Genomic DNA, 15,815 nt, shown 5'->3' on the forward strand with positions numbered 1-15,815 from the left:
GGCTCTTTGTGTCTTCATTATTTTATCCATGTTTGCTTTGGTCAAGGTCTAGTATGCACATGCACTGGTCAAACACTCTTGTTTTTAAGTATGGTTGTATTTTTTTATTCTTTAGGACCCATTTTAATTTCCCAAATCCTGCCCAGGCTAATCTGACCCTTCTTTTTACCTCCGCTGTTTGGTTTTCCTTATTTATTGATTTTAATTGATTTTAACTGATTTATTGATTAATTGATTTTAATTGATTTTAACAGATGTTTTCATTATTACGCTTACCTTTTTTATTATTGCAGGTCTCTACCGATGCCCAGGAAAGGTACAGTGTCAGCCCCACTATACATGGCCTGGCTGGAAGCCCTCACGAGAGACATGCCACCTTACTTGCTGGTGAGGGGTAATCAACAATCTGTGTTAACGTTTTATTCTTAAGTGATACAAAAACCAAATTGAATTTTTGCCTCTAAACAAATAATTCTTAATATATTTTATATTGTACATAATTTTACTTAAAGTACTTATTTAATTTAATAAATACTATTGTTTTTAATAAAGAGAATTTTGATTACAGCTTTCTTTGTTTAACTGATACCTATATGGAGGGTTAATGGGGGTAGGATCGTGAAAGGAAAAAGGGTGATTGGATACCTAAACCCGATGCTATGGTCAAAACAACTGTCAAATAAAAGAAATCATCTCATCTATAACTCAATCTTTAATAGTATAATCTCTATGGATGCGAAACATGGCAACTTACTAAATCCCTGGAACAACGCCTACTTGCATTGGAAATGGACTTCTGGAGAAGATCAGCTAAAAAATCAAGGCTTGAAATAATACAAAATGACCAAATCAGAAATATAATGGGAGTCAAGTCAACAATCATACCTAAACGAAATCCAAAGGAGACAACTGATTTGGTATGGTCATATAGAAAGAATGTAGGACGACAGGCTGCCAAAAAAATTAAAATTGACGCCAAGGGAACGAAGGAAGAGAGGAAGGCCGAAACAATCCTGGCTAGGCGACATTCAGAAGGCAATGTCGGAAAGGAACCTTCACCCTGGCGAATTGAAGGAGCGACGAAGCTTGAAACTGGGAACCGGAAGGCAGAGGACCCTATAAAAAACCGGGGATGCGTCTGAAATAGCTTCTCCTACTCAAATGTCAACCTAATCTTCACGAATGGTAAATTGTTACCTGGTACCCTCTGTTAGATCACAAACGAGGCTCTGACGACAGAGTATCAGCGGCATGACTAAGTATAAAAAATCTGGAAATCTCTCGGCTTATCACAGTGAAATTATTGAATTGGATAGCAACATAGAATGTAAAGACGCTATTTGCTGCAGGAACGCTCGCTAACACAGTTAAAGCGATGAAAAGAATATACATTGACATCATGGGTAGCTATTAGCGAAACTATAGGTATGGTCTAATAAGGTAGTATGGCAGTACGACTATAGCTATAATAACTAGTAGATTAGGCAAGGTATGGGCAGCTCTGTGCATCGAGGTGTAACACCAATAATTAAGGATTGACCGAGTGGTCTAGCCATCTTTGTCTGTCACATGCGCGGGATCGCTTGGTTAAAAGAGATAGATAGACCACCGATCGACTATTTCCGCGTTACGCTTTTTTGCTCAGTATGCCTTGTCTCAGTGGCGGCCCGTGAGGTAGTGCCATAGAGCCATGGCACTACCTTGCTAACTATGCAGAAACATATTTTTTATCTTAAAAACATCTTAATGCCTGTTAATTTTTTTTTGTGATTATTTCTGTGTAGCGCAATGCACATCTAACCACCGACTCTGGCCACCCACAGCTGACCGGATAAGGGATGCAGATCATGAAAATCCCGGTGCCGAAAGGTATAGTGGCACGCCAGAAAAGAGAAAGATTGTATGAGCATCCTATGTAAGTGACAGAGATAGAGCGGTATTGCACTTTTAATATACGTTTAAATTGGACTCTCCGTGCCAGGCTCGAAATCTCGAAAAGTATATCTTAAGATACAATGTTTTACATCTATTTCTAGTTTCTTTACGCGTTCGCTTGACGCTATTGTGTTTATTATCTACTACTGTATTGTATATTTGTGTTTATACTCTACTATATTTTTTAATTTGTAATTATGAGTGCGTCGTGGTCGTGGCTGTCGTAGGTATATAAATAATATTTTCGTACTTCCGGGCCTAAAGTGACAACTTCACTCCCTTGTGACAGGTACTAAAGTGTCACATTTAATCCCTCCGGGATTAAATATTGACGAAACTCCCGGAACGATTAAATCACAAACAAACGAATTTAAGGGATATTTTATTGAAAAATATAATTAATTAGAATGGTAATTAACGTTAATATTCAAATTAATATTGTGACAGTTCGTCATATTGACCAGTCTTTTAACAGCGCATTTTCAGTAGGTTGTCTCACATTTTTTAAGCGGCACCACTTTTTAAAAGCATCGTACTGCTGCTCGTATAGTTTTCTAGATTTCGGTGGTAACAATTCTTCACCTACTTCGGCTGCTCTTTTATCAATATCAGATACACCTTCTTCACTCATGATACCAATAATTATCAATAACAATGTTTCTTTACAATGACACTAGTAATGACAATGTTTCTAAATTATAACTGTCACAACGCAATGTTACTATGGTAACTTATTTTAAAGACAGTTTATTAAATGAGTTGAAGAGAGAAAAAACTGATTGAAATTATTGAAATAATTAATAAAATCATACCGGAAGTACGAAAAGTATCGTATATACCTTGCGACTGAAGTACATTTAATCCTTCAGGTAAATTATGGCCCTCCCTGCGGTCGGGCCATAAACTTTACCTTCAGGATTAAATGTACTACTTCAGTCCCGCGGTATATAATGTACTATTTGATCATTTTCTACGTTTAATTTATTTATTGACAATGAATCAAATTAGTATATTAAAAAACTTTTTTGGTGGTTTTTCGTTAGAAAAAAAAAACTTCAAAATAAAGAACTCGGTCGGCCTTTACCCGATTTAAAAATTGAAAAACAAAGTGGAAATGGACAAAAACTTCGCTGTCGTAAGTTTAATAAAACTATTTATGATAAAAATAGCTGGTTGTGTGGTTGCGAACAAACTAAAGCACTGTTCTGTTTTGTATGCGTTTTGTTTGGAGGTGACGAGATATGCGATGCAGTTTTGTTGCGAATAAAAACAAGGTTTACCTTCTCCGGACATTTAGTTGCTTCTCATTTATTTATGCCAGAGAAGTTTTCTGCTTATAATGATAAGTTCCCGAATCATTTCTTAATGAAACATGCACACAATTTTTATTTTTAAACAAAACTCGGCTTAAAACTTAATTAAGTATAGTATCAGCGAGACGAATTAAGAGGAAACAGTAGCGATCAACAGGTAGCGAAAACGCGTTCCAAGATTGCGGCTGTAATTTCGAATATTTTTTCGAGATATTTGGCACACGTATTCGTAATATAATAAAGAATGACGGTACAGAGCATAATTTGAAAAATATATTAATATGTGGAAATTACTCTGAAATTAAACACAATATTAAAAAAACGAGCCTGTACCGCCATTAAGAAGAACAAAAAAATACACTTTCTTCAAATAAACTTTTTTATCCAGTGCCTAGATTTTGTGTCATTTTGGAACTACTAAAATTTTTTATTTCATTAGTAGTTCCAAAATGACACAAAATCTAGGCATCGGATAAAAAAGTTTATTTGAAGAAAGTGTATTTTTTTGTTCTTCTTAATGGCGGTACAGGCTCGTTTTTTTAATATTGTATTTAATTACAGAGTAATTTCCACATATTAATATATTTTTCAAATTGGGCTCTGTACCGCCATTCTTTATTATATTACGAATACGTGTGCCAAATATCTCAAAAAAATATTCAAAATTACAGCCGCAATCTTGGAACCCGTTTTGGCTACCTGTTGATCGCTAGTGTATCACCTTAAGCACTACCTCTGGGGCTGTTCCGTTATCAGTTTTATTAAATGATGAAGGTTTAAAATGTACATTTGAAGAAACTGTTAAACTTTTAAGTATCTTAATAACCATTCCCATGTCAAAATCTGAAGCAGAACGTTGTTTTTCAATGCTAAAACGAATTAAGACATTCCTCAGAAATACCATGAAGGAAGTACGACTAAGTGCTTTAGGTATGCTGTCTGCAGACAGACATTTTGTAAATGGCATTGACAATTTTAATAATAAAGTCATTGAAAACTTTGCCACCAAAAAAGAAAGAAGGATGGACTTCACATATCGTAAACTTTAACAGTGATATTAAATAACTTTGTGCGTGTGTGTAAATAATAGAATAGTGTTATTTTTATAATTTTCTAAATAGGCTCTAGAGACCAAATCGTAACAACAAACTTCAAGTACATCAGCAGTGGTAGGAAGGATGAAAGATTGACAGCATAGGGTTAAAGGACGTGGTGGTCGGATGAGTGCGAGAGACGGAAGCTGATGCGTGATGACGAGTGACTGAGAATCGGGCAAAAGAAGGACATCGGGGAGAAATCATGCCCTAACGGGCGATTCCACCCTGATGCCCTAGTATGAGAGGGGTGGGGTTTAGCTGGTCCCGGCCACATCGGAGTTACGGAAGGCAGGGAGGTCCGATTTAGGGCCAAACTGGTCGACGTGACACTGATGAGGTTTCAGCTCAGGAACCCAGCACTGTTAGAAATGTTTACTTCCGACGTCTGTTTGCAGATTCCCCACCTAGTGATGAAAAAAAAAAAGAATGTGTGTGTACTTTGTACGCACATAAGAAGATATTCTTCTATTATATAATAGGTAATTTAAACGAAGTAAATATACTTAAAAGGTTATTTGTACTTATTTTATTTAAAAATCAAACTAACTTTCTTATCTACCACTTTCAAAAAAGAAGAATATCTTCAAAAATTATATGATAATATACTTACAATCATAAAATCTATAAAAAAAATAAAAAAATAATAACTTGCTTGGGGCTCGAACCCACTTCACGTCTACCGCGCCGTACGAAAGCTGACGGCATTTCAAACTAGACCACATTCGCGTGTACGTCATGTGGGAATATACACAAACTAAACGTTTACACCATAAATTTATATGAATTTAATAAAATTATTAGTTTGATTTTTGTCGAAATAAAATACAACAAAATATAGAGTAAGAAAACAACATATGAGATGAAGATTTGTAGAAAGTTTGTTCGTAATCAGATTATGTAAATTAAAGCATTGCCTACTAATAGGTAACTACATTATTTTGTTTACATTTTCCAAATAGATAGGTATTGAAATTATTAGGTATTTCCAACTGAAACATTTAGAATTACGTACCTGCGGCTTTTCAAAACTATTTAAAAAGTCACTATAAGTATAAATTTGATTTTATTTCTGTCCACACATGAATAAAAACTAATATTATACAATATTTTTGTTTATCGATAATCTCCATATTGAACAATTATTGACAGATCATTTCAAAATTTCAACACCCAATCAGAGCCCGTATAACCACTAATACCATACTGTCGGTGTGCGCATGCGCGGGGATCAATCAAATTTTACCCTCAATCGATTCGCCTCTAAAGAAGAATATCTTCAAAAAGTATATCAGCAGTAAATACTGGTGGTAAGTTTAGTTTTTTATTGTTAATTACTTAATTTACGGAACTGTTTTGATAAATTTTGGTCAATTTCTTGGCATCCCAAGAATAGTAATATAAGATAAAAATATCTGCACCTATTTTTTTTAATTTTTATTTTATATCCTTTTTGACAATATCGTGAAACCGTCACTAAAAATTTAGACAGCTGCCCGGATTCTGGCACTACCTTCCTAAAGTTATACGAGCCGCCACTGCCTTGTCTACCCTTAATATGTCTATGAATACGACGGACTCAATTTCTACTACATATTTTGGAACTGACACACAAGATTGTCAACAAATACATGGAGTAGGTATCCTCTTAGGGATACCATCTCCGTAAGGATCTGGAGTAGGTATATTCGAAAGACTCATATGAATATGGCTGGAATGCAAATATAAATGTAATTATACTTATTTGCGTTCCTATTTCAGACAGATCAGACACAGAAGCTGAATGGTTTTATGAACAACTACGGAATGCAATAGAATCAATATAATCTAACGAAAAATTATTGTTGGTGATTTTAATGCCAAGGAACAATAAAAGGAACAGTAAAAAAAGGAGTCATGGGACCTTTTGGCTTGATAGAAAGGAAAGAACGCGGAGATCTGTTAGTACAATTCTGCCAGAAAGAAGAACTGGTAATTAAAAAGAGTGTGTGTGTACTTTGTACGCACGTAAGAAGTTATACTTCTATTATATGATTATATGATTATAAACGAAATTAATATACTTTTTATTTATATTTTATTTAAATATTAAATTAATTTATACTTACTACTTCTCAAACATTTTTATTAAAACAGTGCCAAAAATTAAAATAATAAAAAAATAAAACACACAGAAACACATTAAAAATGCCAAAATGATTTCTGAACATTAATTGTCGGAAAAATTTTTAACTAAATGCGTATTTTCTGAAAATAAAATTATATAATAAATATACTTACAATCATAAAATGTATAAAAAAAAAATAAAAAAATAAAAGTTTCTATTGGGATTCGAACCAACTTACCACGCGGCTGGTATTTGCGTTGTATTGGGATTCACTCGCATTAAAACTTCGCCACAGAGACAGCTTGTCATTATGTGCGAAGATCGTCTAACTAAACAGATTAACCTTTTGACATTTTTAACTTATGTAAATCAAATTATTTTGATTTTGAATTGAAATGATTTAGAATTGAAAAAATACAACAAAACATAGAGTAAGAAAACAATATATTAGGTGAATATTGATAGAAATTTTGATGGTAATCAAATTATGTAAATAAAAGTATTACATACTACTTATGTATTTTGGTAGGTTCAAGGTAGGTATCGGAGCCCGTAAAACGACTAATAAATTTCGCAATCACTTGCGTCGTGCAAAGTGGCTATGTTCAAATATCATAACAAAATTTGATCACCTATTTATAAAACACTTACCAGTGAAAGATTCTTTAGCTTTGAATAAGCGAGATCTGCGGCACTCATACTAGTCACAGTTTGATGAGCTTTCACATTGGCATCCAACAATCATCTCTTCTATGTCAATAAGTCCAAAAATATAATATGAAAACTATTTAAAAAGGCAGTATAACCATTAACTAACTTTTTGTTTGTTGTTTCTCTTCCTACAAATGTTAAAACGCAACAAGCATACATTATAACCAAACCACAGTCCCACAGCTGTGCCACAGCTGCCATATTGGATAATTTTTGTCATGTCATTTGAACATCCAATCAGAACAAAGTTATAATGCGCATGCGCCCGGTCGCTAGGTTTTACCATATAAAATTTCACCGTCATTACGCCCGTAAAGAAGTATAACTTCAAAAATACCTACCATGCTACCAGAGGATTAAATACATAAAAATCGCCACGGGACACCGAACAACCCAAAACTAAAAACCAAATATATTATGTTGTACTAAATACAGTAGGAAAAATGAAAGAATACCCATGAACGAACATATAAAACACGCTGTATTTTCCTGTCACCGTGTCACACAAAAAATCACAATTACATGTAATAATTATTATTACATGTACTTGCGCTGGGCAATTTTCTTTGTGACACGGTGACAGGAAAATACAGCGTGTTTTATATGTTCATTCATGGGTATTCTTTCATTTTTCCGACTGTAAACGATTTCAAACTGGCATTAAAAGAGTAGTTGCTTACCCTAGAGCAGGTATTGACTCTGAATATATTGCAATAATAAGTAACTTTGGGTTCAAAGGAAAAATGATCTCTAGGCCTATGAAATACATTGGATATATTATTGAACTTTTAAAAAATAAAACAACTAAAGTAGAAAAGTTACAAAAGTATCTATAAAATGTATACTCAACATCAGCAAAAAATGAAAAAAAAAAAAGTTTGGAAGAACAATGGGAAAACATCAAAATAAATACTGTACCTACATACTTCATAAAATGTTCTGGGTTACGAAAACAATGACAGCACAGAAAAGTTGTAGTAGGGGAGGAAAGTATGCTAAATGTGCAGTCACTTGAACGTTATGGAGATATATGGGGTTATGAAGATTAGGTCCTAAAACCAAAAACAGTTAAGTTAAGTTTTCCATTTTAGTGGGGACTTTCCATTTTTTAATTTAATTTTCCATTTCCAACAATCGTTTTTTCCGATTATATATTGTACCTACTTGTTAGTTTTAGTTCTAACAAATTTTGTTGGTTATAAGTAAAAATGAAAAAATGACTTGTTATTTGAGGAAGGTGGAAAAACCATATGTATAACATGGGAGTAAAGTGCCTTTTCCTCCCTTGAATGATTACTGCACTCCGCTACGCGTCTGGCAGTAAACTTCATTCTCGGGAGGAAAAGTAGCACTTTCCTCCCTTGTTATACAAATAGCTATTGTATTGTATTATCCAGTTTCTAGGTTGCACTACTTCTCCAGCTGTTGATAATCTGTAAAATGTGTGGCCTAACTAACAGGAAGATATTATAACTTAAAACTATGCAAATACCATTAATTAAGTGGTAATAATAAATATTAATTGGTCATTAATTAACCTTGAACACGTTTTCATGCAAAAACAAATCGAAATCCACTTTATTTTCCTTTTTCCTTTCTAAATTATTTACGAGATGCATTGGCAGCATTGCTTTCTACTGTTTTATTTTCCCATCGATTTGTCAAAAGTAGTTCAGCCCTCAGAGCTCGTGTCACTCAGTGTCAACAAAAAATATCTATTGTTGACGATAATTTTAAAATTATTCACTTCATCAAATTCATTTCCTCTTTGCCTTGACCTGTACATGATGTCACTCATCTTCCAGTATTTAATTCGTTGTATTTGTTAATATTTAATTCTGAATGAGAAGTGAGAATTCTTTAAATATGTTGAAAAAGTTAGTGTAAAGTTAGTGTTATTTTATAGGTAGTAAGGCGTTAAATTATTGTTTTTCGGGATGACTGTGAATGTTCCCAGTATGCCTGCTGTAAGAAAATACCGAAGGGACACTACAGAAGTCAGCAGTTGTCTGAAATATATGATATTTGGATTCAATGTGCTGTTTTGGGTGAGTTTTTATGACCTTAATATTTAATTTTTGAGTGGGTTGTATTTTCTTTTTGAATAATAACATGTTGTTGTTCAGAATATTCAACAGTCTCAACCTCTCACCCACGCATGTATCTAACTACCAGTTTACCAGTACCAGATATTTATGAATTTTAAAGATGACTCTTAACATCTTAGTTGGGATTTTCCAAAAAATTATATTTAAGTACAGGTCTTAACAATACTTTATGTATGAAAAATTTTTACGGGCATATTTACATTTACGAGCCTGCATAAGACAAAAACTCGCTCACTTCACAGAGAAAAAAAATTGGGGGCTACCAGCAAGGATTCAGAGAGGGCAGATCCACTATAGATGCGATACACAGAATTACACAAATAATCGAGAAATGCCACAAACAAAACATAGAACTGCACACCCTCTTCCTGACTTTGACAAGCCTCTGACTGTATTGGAAGAAATAAATTATTTATTAAACTGAAAAATCAAGATATACTGGTAAAGCTAACCAGATTAACAAAAATGACTATGGATGGATCTCAAGCTAAAGTAACAACAGAAGAAGGTAGCACAAAATCAATTGCAATAGAAACATGAGTGTGACAAGGCGATTCCCTGTCAACAACACTATTCAACATAGCAGTAGCAATAGAAACAGTCAAGGCGAGAGGAATTATAGGAACTATACCCTATACCCCACTCAACACAAATAGTAGCATATACAGATGACATAGTTCTTATGAGAAGAGACAAGGAAAGATTAAGGGAAATCCTAAGAAGAATTATGGGTCCTATAAGAATGGAAAACAGAGAAATGAGAAGAAGAATGAACCATGAACTAGGACTCAGGGTACAGCAAACATTTCATCCGGAATGAAAAGCCTTGATCATGAAAGTCTTTAATTGTTTTTTGGGATGACTGAATGAAAGTAAGGTTTGAAAGAAAGGGAAGAAATGAGTTAATAAAGAACAGACAAAATATCTAAGATATACAACAAGAAAATATAATTATATGTAGGGTCACCTAGGGTTAGTGTGACAGCGGTGTTAGGGTGACAACATTAAATACTAATTTATATTGTGCTTTTATTTTACATATGATGTTATATTACACTTCTATTGCATTTCAAGAGATTATTTAAAAAAAATTGTTTCAGTCCCTTCTGTTTTTTTAGGTTAAAATCATAGTATTTATTTATGTATGTATTTTAATTCGAATTTGAAATTCTGATATATTAGTCAAAAATTTTGGATTTCCTCAAAATTATTTCTATTTAATTATGATTTTTTCTCTGCATAGTATTGCATAACTTATTTTAAACATTTAAACTTATTTTAAAGGCCTAATTGTCTTTATCAATTATTTTTTTAGGCATGTCACAGTAACCCCACAGATTTTCACAATGTGGGGTTTCTGAGACAGTGAAACATATGTATAGTGTGACATGTGACACTATCACCACTTACTACCTTAGTTTGATCAGGGTATGGTTGACAGTAACTTGCAACTTGCAACCGTTCATCAGAAGAGCAAGGGATCGCTGGTTCATCATCTATCACTCTATTAGAAGAGCATCAAATCACTGGCTAATCCTCCAGTCCATTACAAAGGTGTCAAATCACCGAACTTTCTGTTGGGCAAGCAACACCAGGGAAAGTGTTTGAGCATATGCTTCTGGAAAATATAGTTCAAACTAGCATAAAAAAGAAAGTTAAACGAAGATTTGATACTGCAGAAATAAAAACAAAAGAAGAATATGTACATCAGTTCTTTAAAGACAAAAAGGCTGAGTCCATTAAAGGAAAACAGAAAACCTGTCCAAAAACAATCAAGAAAAAGTCAAAGAAAGATGAATCAGATAGTGATGAGAAGATATGTCTTTAGGGGAAAGTCACAAAGCAGAAGAGGAATTCTTACAGGAAACTGCGACACTAAAACCTGTAAACGAGGAAGATTTTAAACAAGGCTCTTTTATAGTTGCAACTTTTATGGGTGGGAAGAGTGGTAGAACTGCTTATTTAGGTATGTGTGTGTAATTGAAAACTTTGATGACACTGAAGTGGAAATAGAAGTGGTAGGATTAAGAAGTGTTGATAAGGATAAAGTGTTTTGTTATTAATGCAAAATACAGTTCATTTATTAGAATGTTTCAGATTATAGGAATATTGATGGATCCGATATTATCCCTTAATGGTGAAAGAATTCGGTATACTTTTAATGGAAAAGTCAATGTTTTTGAATGTTAGATGTTACTGAATTTGTAAAATAAGAAAAGGTTCTCAATAAAATACCTACGTTTAATAAAAAACTGGTGTTTTAAATAAGATATTTTACATTTTTTTCTAAAATTGTTGAATTTTTAAATGCCAAAAATTATTACAATACTTTTGTAATGTCTTTCTTTGTCACACCAAGGCACACTCAATCCTAGATGCTTTTAAATGGCAAAAAAAGCTAGTTGTCACACTATCCCTAATCCTAGTCACAGTAATCCCATAATGAAGGGATAGTGTGACACCTTACCCTCTTAAATAAAACATAATGTAGAAGGAATTTTAAAAATGCAACATGCCTATTCACTGTGCAATGATTGTGACAATTAACCAGAAAGTCTTCATTAAAAATCTGAAACCATTCAATTAAAAGCAAATATATTTTTTTATTTTAAAATCAAATTTCCATATTTTTACGTCACACTAACCCTAGCTGACCCTACATTATCTTTTTTTTTATTTTTCTAGCTACTTGGTCTTGGAATCCTAACCATTGGAGTATGGGCCTGGAGTGAAAAAGATATATTCAATAATTTAGGAAAAGTTGCCAATGTTGCTCTAGATCCGGCTTTTGTATTAATATGTATAGGTTTGTAATATTAAAAATCATAAGTAATCGTAATTCTATCTCTAATAAATTTATTTTTATTCCAGGAACAGTAACTTTTGTGATAGGCTTTACTGGCTGTGTAGGGGCACTAAGAGAGAACACTTGCTTGCTAGCCACAGTAAGAAATTCAAATACAAAAAATATCCTATGTAAAAAATCTTTTATTTTCAGTATGCAATATTCCTGTCAGTTCTACTTTTATTCGAAATGACTGCTGGAATTCTTGGATTCATTTTTAAGGATTGGGTGAGTAATATGTGTTACTAGGAAAGAGGGAGTTATTGGTTAAATTCTTGGAAACAATTCATTCATGTTGTATTGATTTTCTTTTTCTCATTATCCATTAGTGGCCAAATAATAGGTAAATAGTATTGTGGTTTTTGTTGGTAATTTGTTACTTATTCACAGAATATCACTATTGATTCTGTACAATAAATATATTATACACGGCTCACTAAAATAATTAGTTACGCCCCTGTACTACTGATTACTTAAAATTCAAGTAGTATTTATGTAACCTTTCTGGAAACTCCAGGTTATTGTGGAGACTCGCATTTGAACCCCTCGCCGGGGCAGATCATCAAAAGCTTCCTAACGAGAATCATCTCTAATCTATCGACGCTCCCGCTATTCGTAAAAAGGCCGCATTTTACCGGCTTTTTTTTTTTGCTATCGTTTTATACCGCTCAGATAATTCAATCTGCTCAGTATTATCGACGATGATTTATTTAGCGTATTAGTGAGTGCCTTACAAATGAACCAAATGGATTATGGAATTCAATCAGAGCTCTGATGTGACACGTCATCAAGGAATAAAACTGTAAGTACTCTACATGTATGTGAACATAACTTATTAGTCGTGATACTGTATGCATTTTGAACCATATACCTCTCGTAGCAAATATTCTTTGTGCCATTTATGCAGATAATACTTTAAATTACATATGAAAAATCGTTATCTACTCTTAACCAGCTTACCTATGGGAATATACTCTATAACCGTACAATAAGTATAGGTTACTATTGTTAAGGATACTTTACGTATTGCCTAAACATTTCTGTTCCATCGAGCCGTATCATATTAATTATTTATTAATTAAATCCTCAAGGTCCTTCGTATTTGCATATTTTGATAATCTCTATTCTGAGAATAACGGTTTTTCATTTATAGTGTCTTTCTGTTGCATTTGGAAATTTCCAAGCCACGCCGCCCCGGCACAAAAATAAAATATTCCTCTCTTTCTGCACTCAAATTCTCAGTATTTAACCCAGCACGTCTCTACAATAGCTGGTAGGTTGTTAAGCCCGGTCTACACGTGCAATTTCAGAAACTACTTGCTTTGTTCAAATAAAGGAGTCGTTTTGTTTGTATGAAAAAATATTTGCATATATTACATTATTTTATTTTCGTAAATATATTTTTCTGTTTATAGTATACAAAAAGTGTACTCATTTCTTGGCTGATAGTACGGGTGTTATAATTTTAACATTGTTTGTTCAACCTTTTGATTTAAATTAAATTTATAATTTTGAATCCGATTAAGCCTGGTTCACAGGTTACAAAAATTATTAAAAATAATTTTGTTTTCTTGCATAAATTGTAAGTTTTTGCTACATTTAGCTTCGCTTAAGCTCATTTTACACTTCTAGAAAACTATAGAAAATAAATAATTGTTTTTTCCTTCAATTTAATTAATTTAAATACTTGTTAAGGGTGTCTCACACTTGCTGAAAAATACCCATTTTGGAAAATTGCATATATTTTGAAATTTTATAGTTTTGCATTTCATATACTAATCTGCGCTCATACAGGGTGATACTATTAAGCCAATCTCACACTATTAAACGTGTAATATATAATATATTGTACATATTCTCTCATTTTCGCATCGATTTATAGGTTTAGACATTTGCAAATAATCTATCTAATCTCACATTCTCGCAACATGGCTGACCGATCAAAATATAACCGACAGAGGCTCACCGCAAAACTTGATATAACCAAGTTGGCTGATTCGGTTCCCACAACTCTTAATTCTCTAAACAAATATAAAATTCGTGAAATAATTTCACAACTCAAACATTCTTACGGACTTTTCCGCGATGCTCAAAATGTGCTGGAGACGATCCCCGAGGAACCTACCCCCTCTACTGATTCCTCTGTGGTTTTTGATAAATATTTGGATACAATTTCTCTATTGGAAGAAAGGTTAGAGGTCATTGAAAGTTCTAATGTGACTGCTACCCCCTCCCTCCAATTTGACCCTAATTCTTCTCTAACCTCACAGTCTATGGCTAGGCAACGAACAGTAAACCTCCCTCGTATTCAGTTAAAACCATTTAGTGGCTTAGTTACTGAATACAATTCATTCATTGAGACCTTTGATACAATAATAGGATCTGATACTACATTAAGTGATCTGGAAAAACTCATTTACCTCAAAAGTTTTCTAACTTCCGAGCCTTTGACGCTTCTCGAGCATATCCCACTCACAGGTGACAATTACAAAATAGCCCGGGATAACCTGACACAAAGGTACGCCAACTCTAAATCGCTTATCAAAACTCTCATCTCTCAAATTCTTGATGCGCCTCCTATTTCTGGAAACGCAAATCACTCACAATTAAGAAGTTTTCATACGGTCATGTCAAATAATTTTAAGGCCCTATTGAACTTGAATAGGCCCCCTTCAGATCTCTTGCATTTACTTCTCATACATATCGCTACTCAGAAGCTCGACGCACCTACCATTAGGGCTCTTGAGTTCCAATCCGGTGGTAGCCAAGCTACCCCTGATTTTGTCCATTTTCTAGGGGAAATCGAGACACGCGTTGTTCATCTTGAGAATATTCACTCTCAATCAAAACCAAAATCGACTACTACTTCCAGACACTCTTTACACCTAGCCTCAGACACTTCTACCAGTAACCTTTCGCCTCGCTTAGATCCTAAGAAATGTTCCTATTGCCACGACTCTCACTCGATCTACTCTTGTCCTCAGTTCAAGCAGTTGAATTCTAAAGAACGTTTTAGTTTTGTCAAACAAAATAAATTTTGTATTAATTGTCTTGGGTCTCACATGCTCGATCAGTGTAAATCCAAATTCTCTTGCATAGTTTGTAAATTTCGTCATCACACGTTGCTCCATTTCGACAAAACGGGTCATAGTAACCCTTCCGCGGCTGTTGGCCAACACAACTCAAATAATCATAATAAAACCGCTATCTCAAATAACTCCCATACACAGGGTAATTCACAACAGGGGCCCTCACATGTTAGAGCTCCTGAAACGGAAGTTAATCTTCAAAATTCGACTCCACATTCAATGGCTCTATCTGCAGCCTCGCTTGATAATCATTTGGTGTTATTAAGCACACTCCAGGTCTATCTTGTCGCTCCTAGCGGCAAGAGGGTCTTCGCAAAGGCACTCTTAGACTCGGCCTCACAGGTTTCATTTATTAGTGCTGACCTCGTAAAGGAACTGTCACTCACCACTAGAGATGGAAAATTACGGATCAATGGAATTAACTCCACCTCATCCTCGTCTCAATCTATTGTAGATACAACAATTTTCGCTGTCGCTAACGACGTTCCTTTTGACATCTCGTGCTCTGTACTCCCAAAGATAACAAATCCGCTTCCTCAAATTTCTATTTCGGCGAGCAAACTAAACATACCCTCAGAGATACCATTAGGTGATCCGATGTTCCATGTAACA

At 34.0% G+C, this 15,815-nt stretch overlaps 2 protein-coding genes across 5 annotated transcripts in view; both read left to right on the plus strand.

Annotated features, from left to right (window-relative positions):
- Positions 1-567, plus strand: part of LOC114326713 (bumetanide-sensitive sodium-(potassium)-chloride cotransporter) — a 104,562-nt gene extending 103,995 nt beyond the window's left edge. For both annotated transcript variants that reach the window (XM_028275136.2, XM_028275135.2), the window contains exon 16: positions 294-567. In XM_028275136.2, the coding sequence (XP_028130937.1) occupies positions 294-429 (136 nt within the window). In that variant the 3' untranslated portion in view covers positions 430-567. The remainder of the gene's footprint in view (positions 1-293) is intronic.
- Positions 568-8,768: 8,201 nt separating this feature from the next.
- LOC114326712 (tetraspanin-5) overlaps positions 8,769-15,815 on the plus strand; it is a 67,548-nt gene continuing 60,501 nt past the window's right edge. For all 3 annotated transcript variants that reach the window (XM_028275134.2, XM_028275131.2, XM_028275133.2), the window contains exons 1-4: positions 8,769-9,209; positions 11,955-12,075; positions 12,141-12,214; positions 12,268-12,342. In XM_028275134.2, the coding sequence (XP_028130935.1) occupies positions 9,099-9,209; positions 11,955-12,075; positions 12,141-12,214; positions 12,268-12,342 (381 nt within the window). In that variant the 5' untranslated portion in view covers positions 8,769-9,098. The remainder of the gene's footprint in view (positions 9,210-11,954; positions 12,076-12,140; positions 12,215-12,267; positions 12,343-15,815) is intronic.

Source organism: Diabrotica virgifera, chromosome 5 (assembly GCF_917563875.1).
Source record: "Diabrotica virgifera virgifera chromosome 5, PGI_DIABVI_V3a".
NCBI lineage: Eukaryota > Metazoa > Arthropoda > Insecta > Coleoptera > Chrysomelidae > Diabrotica > Diabrotica virgifera.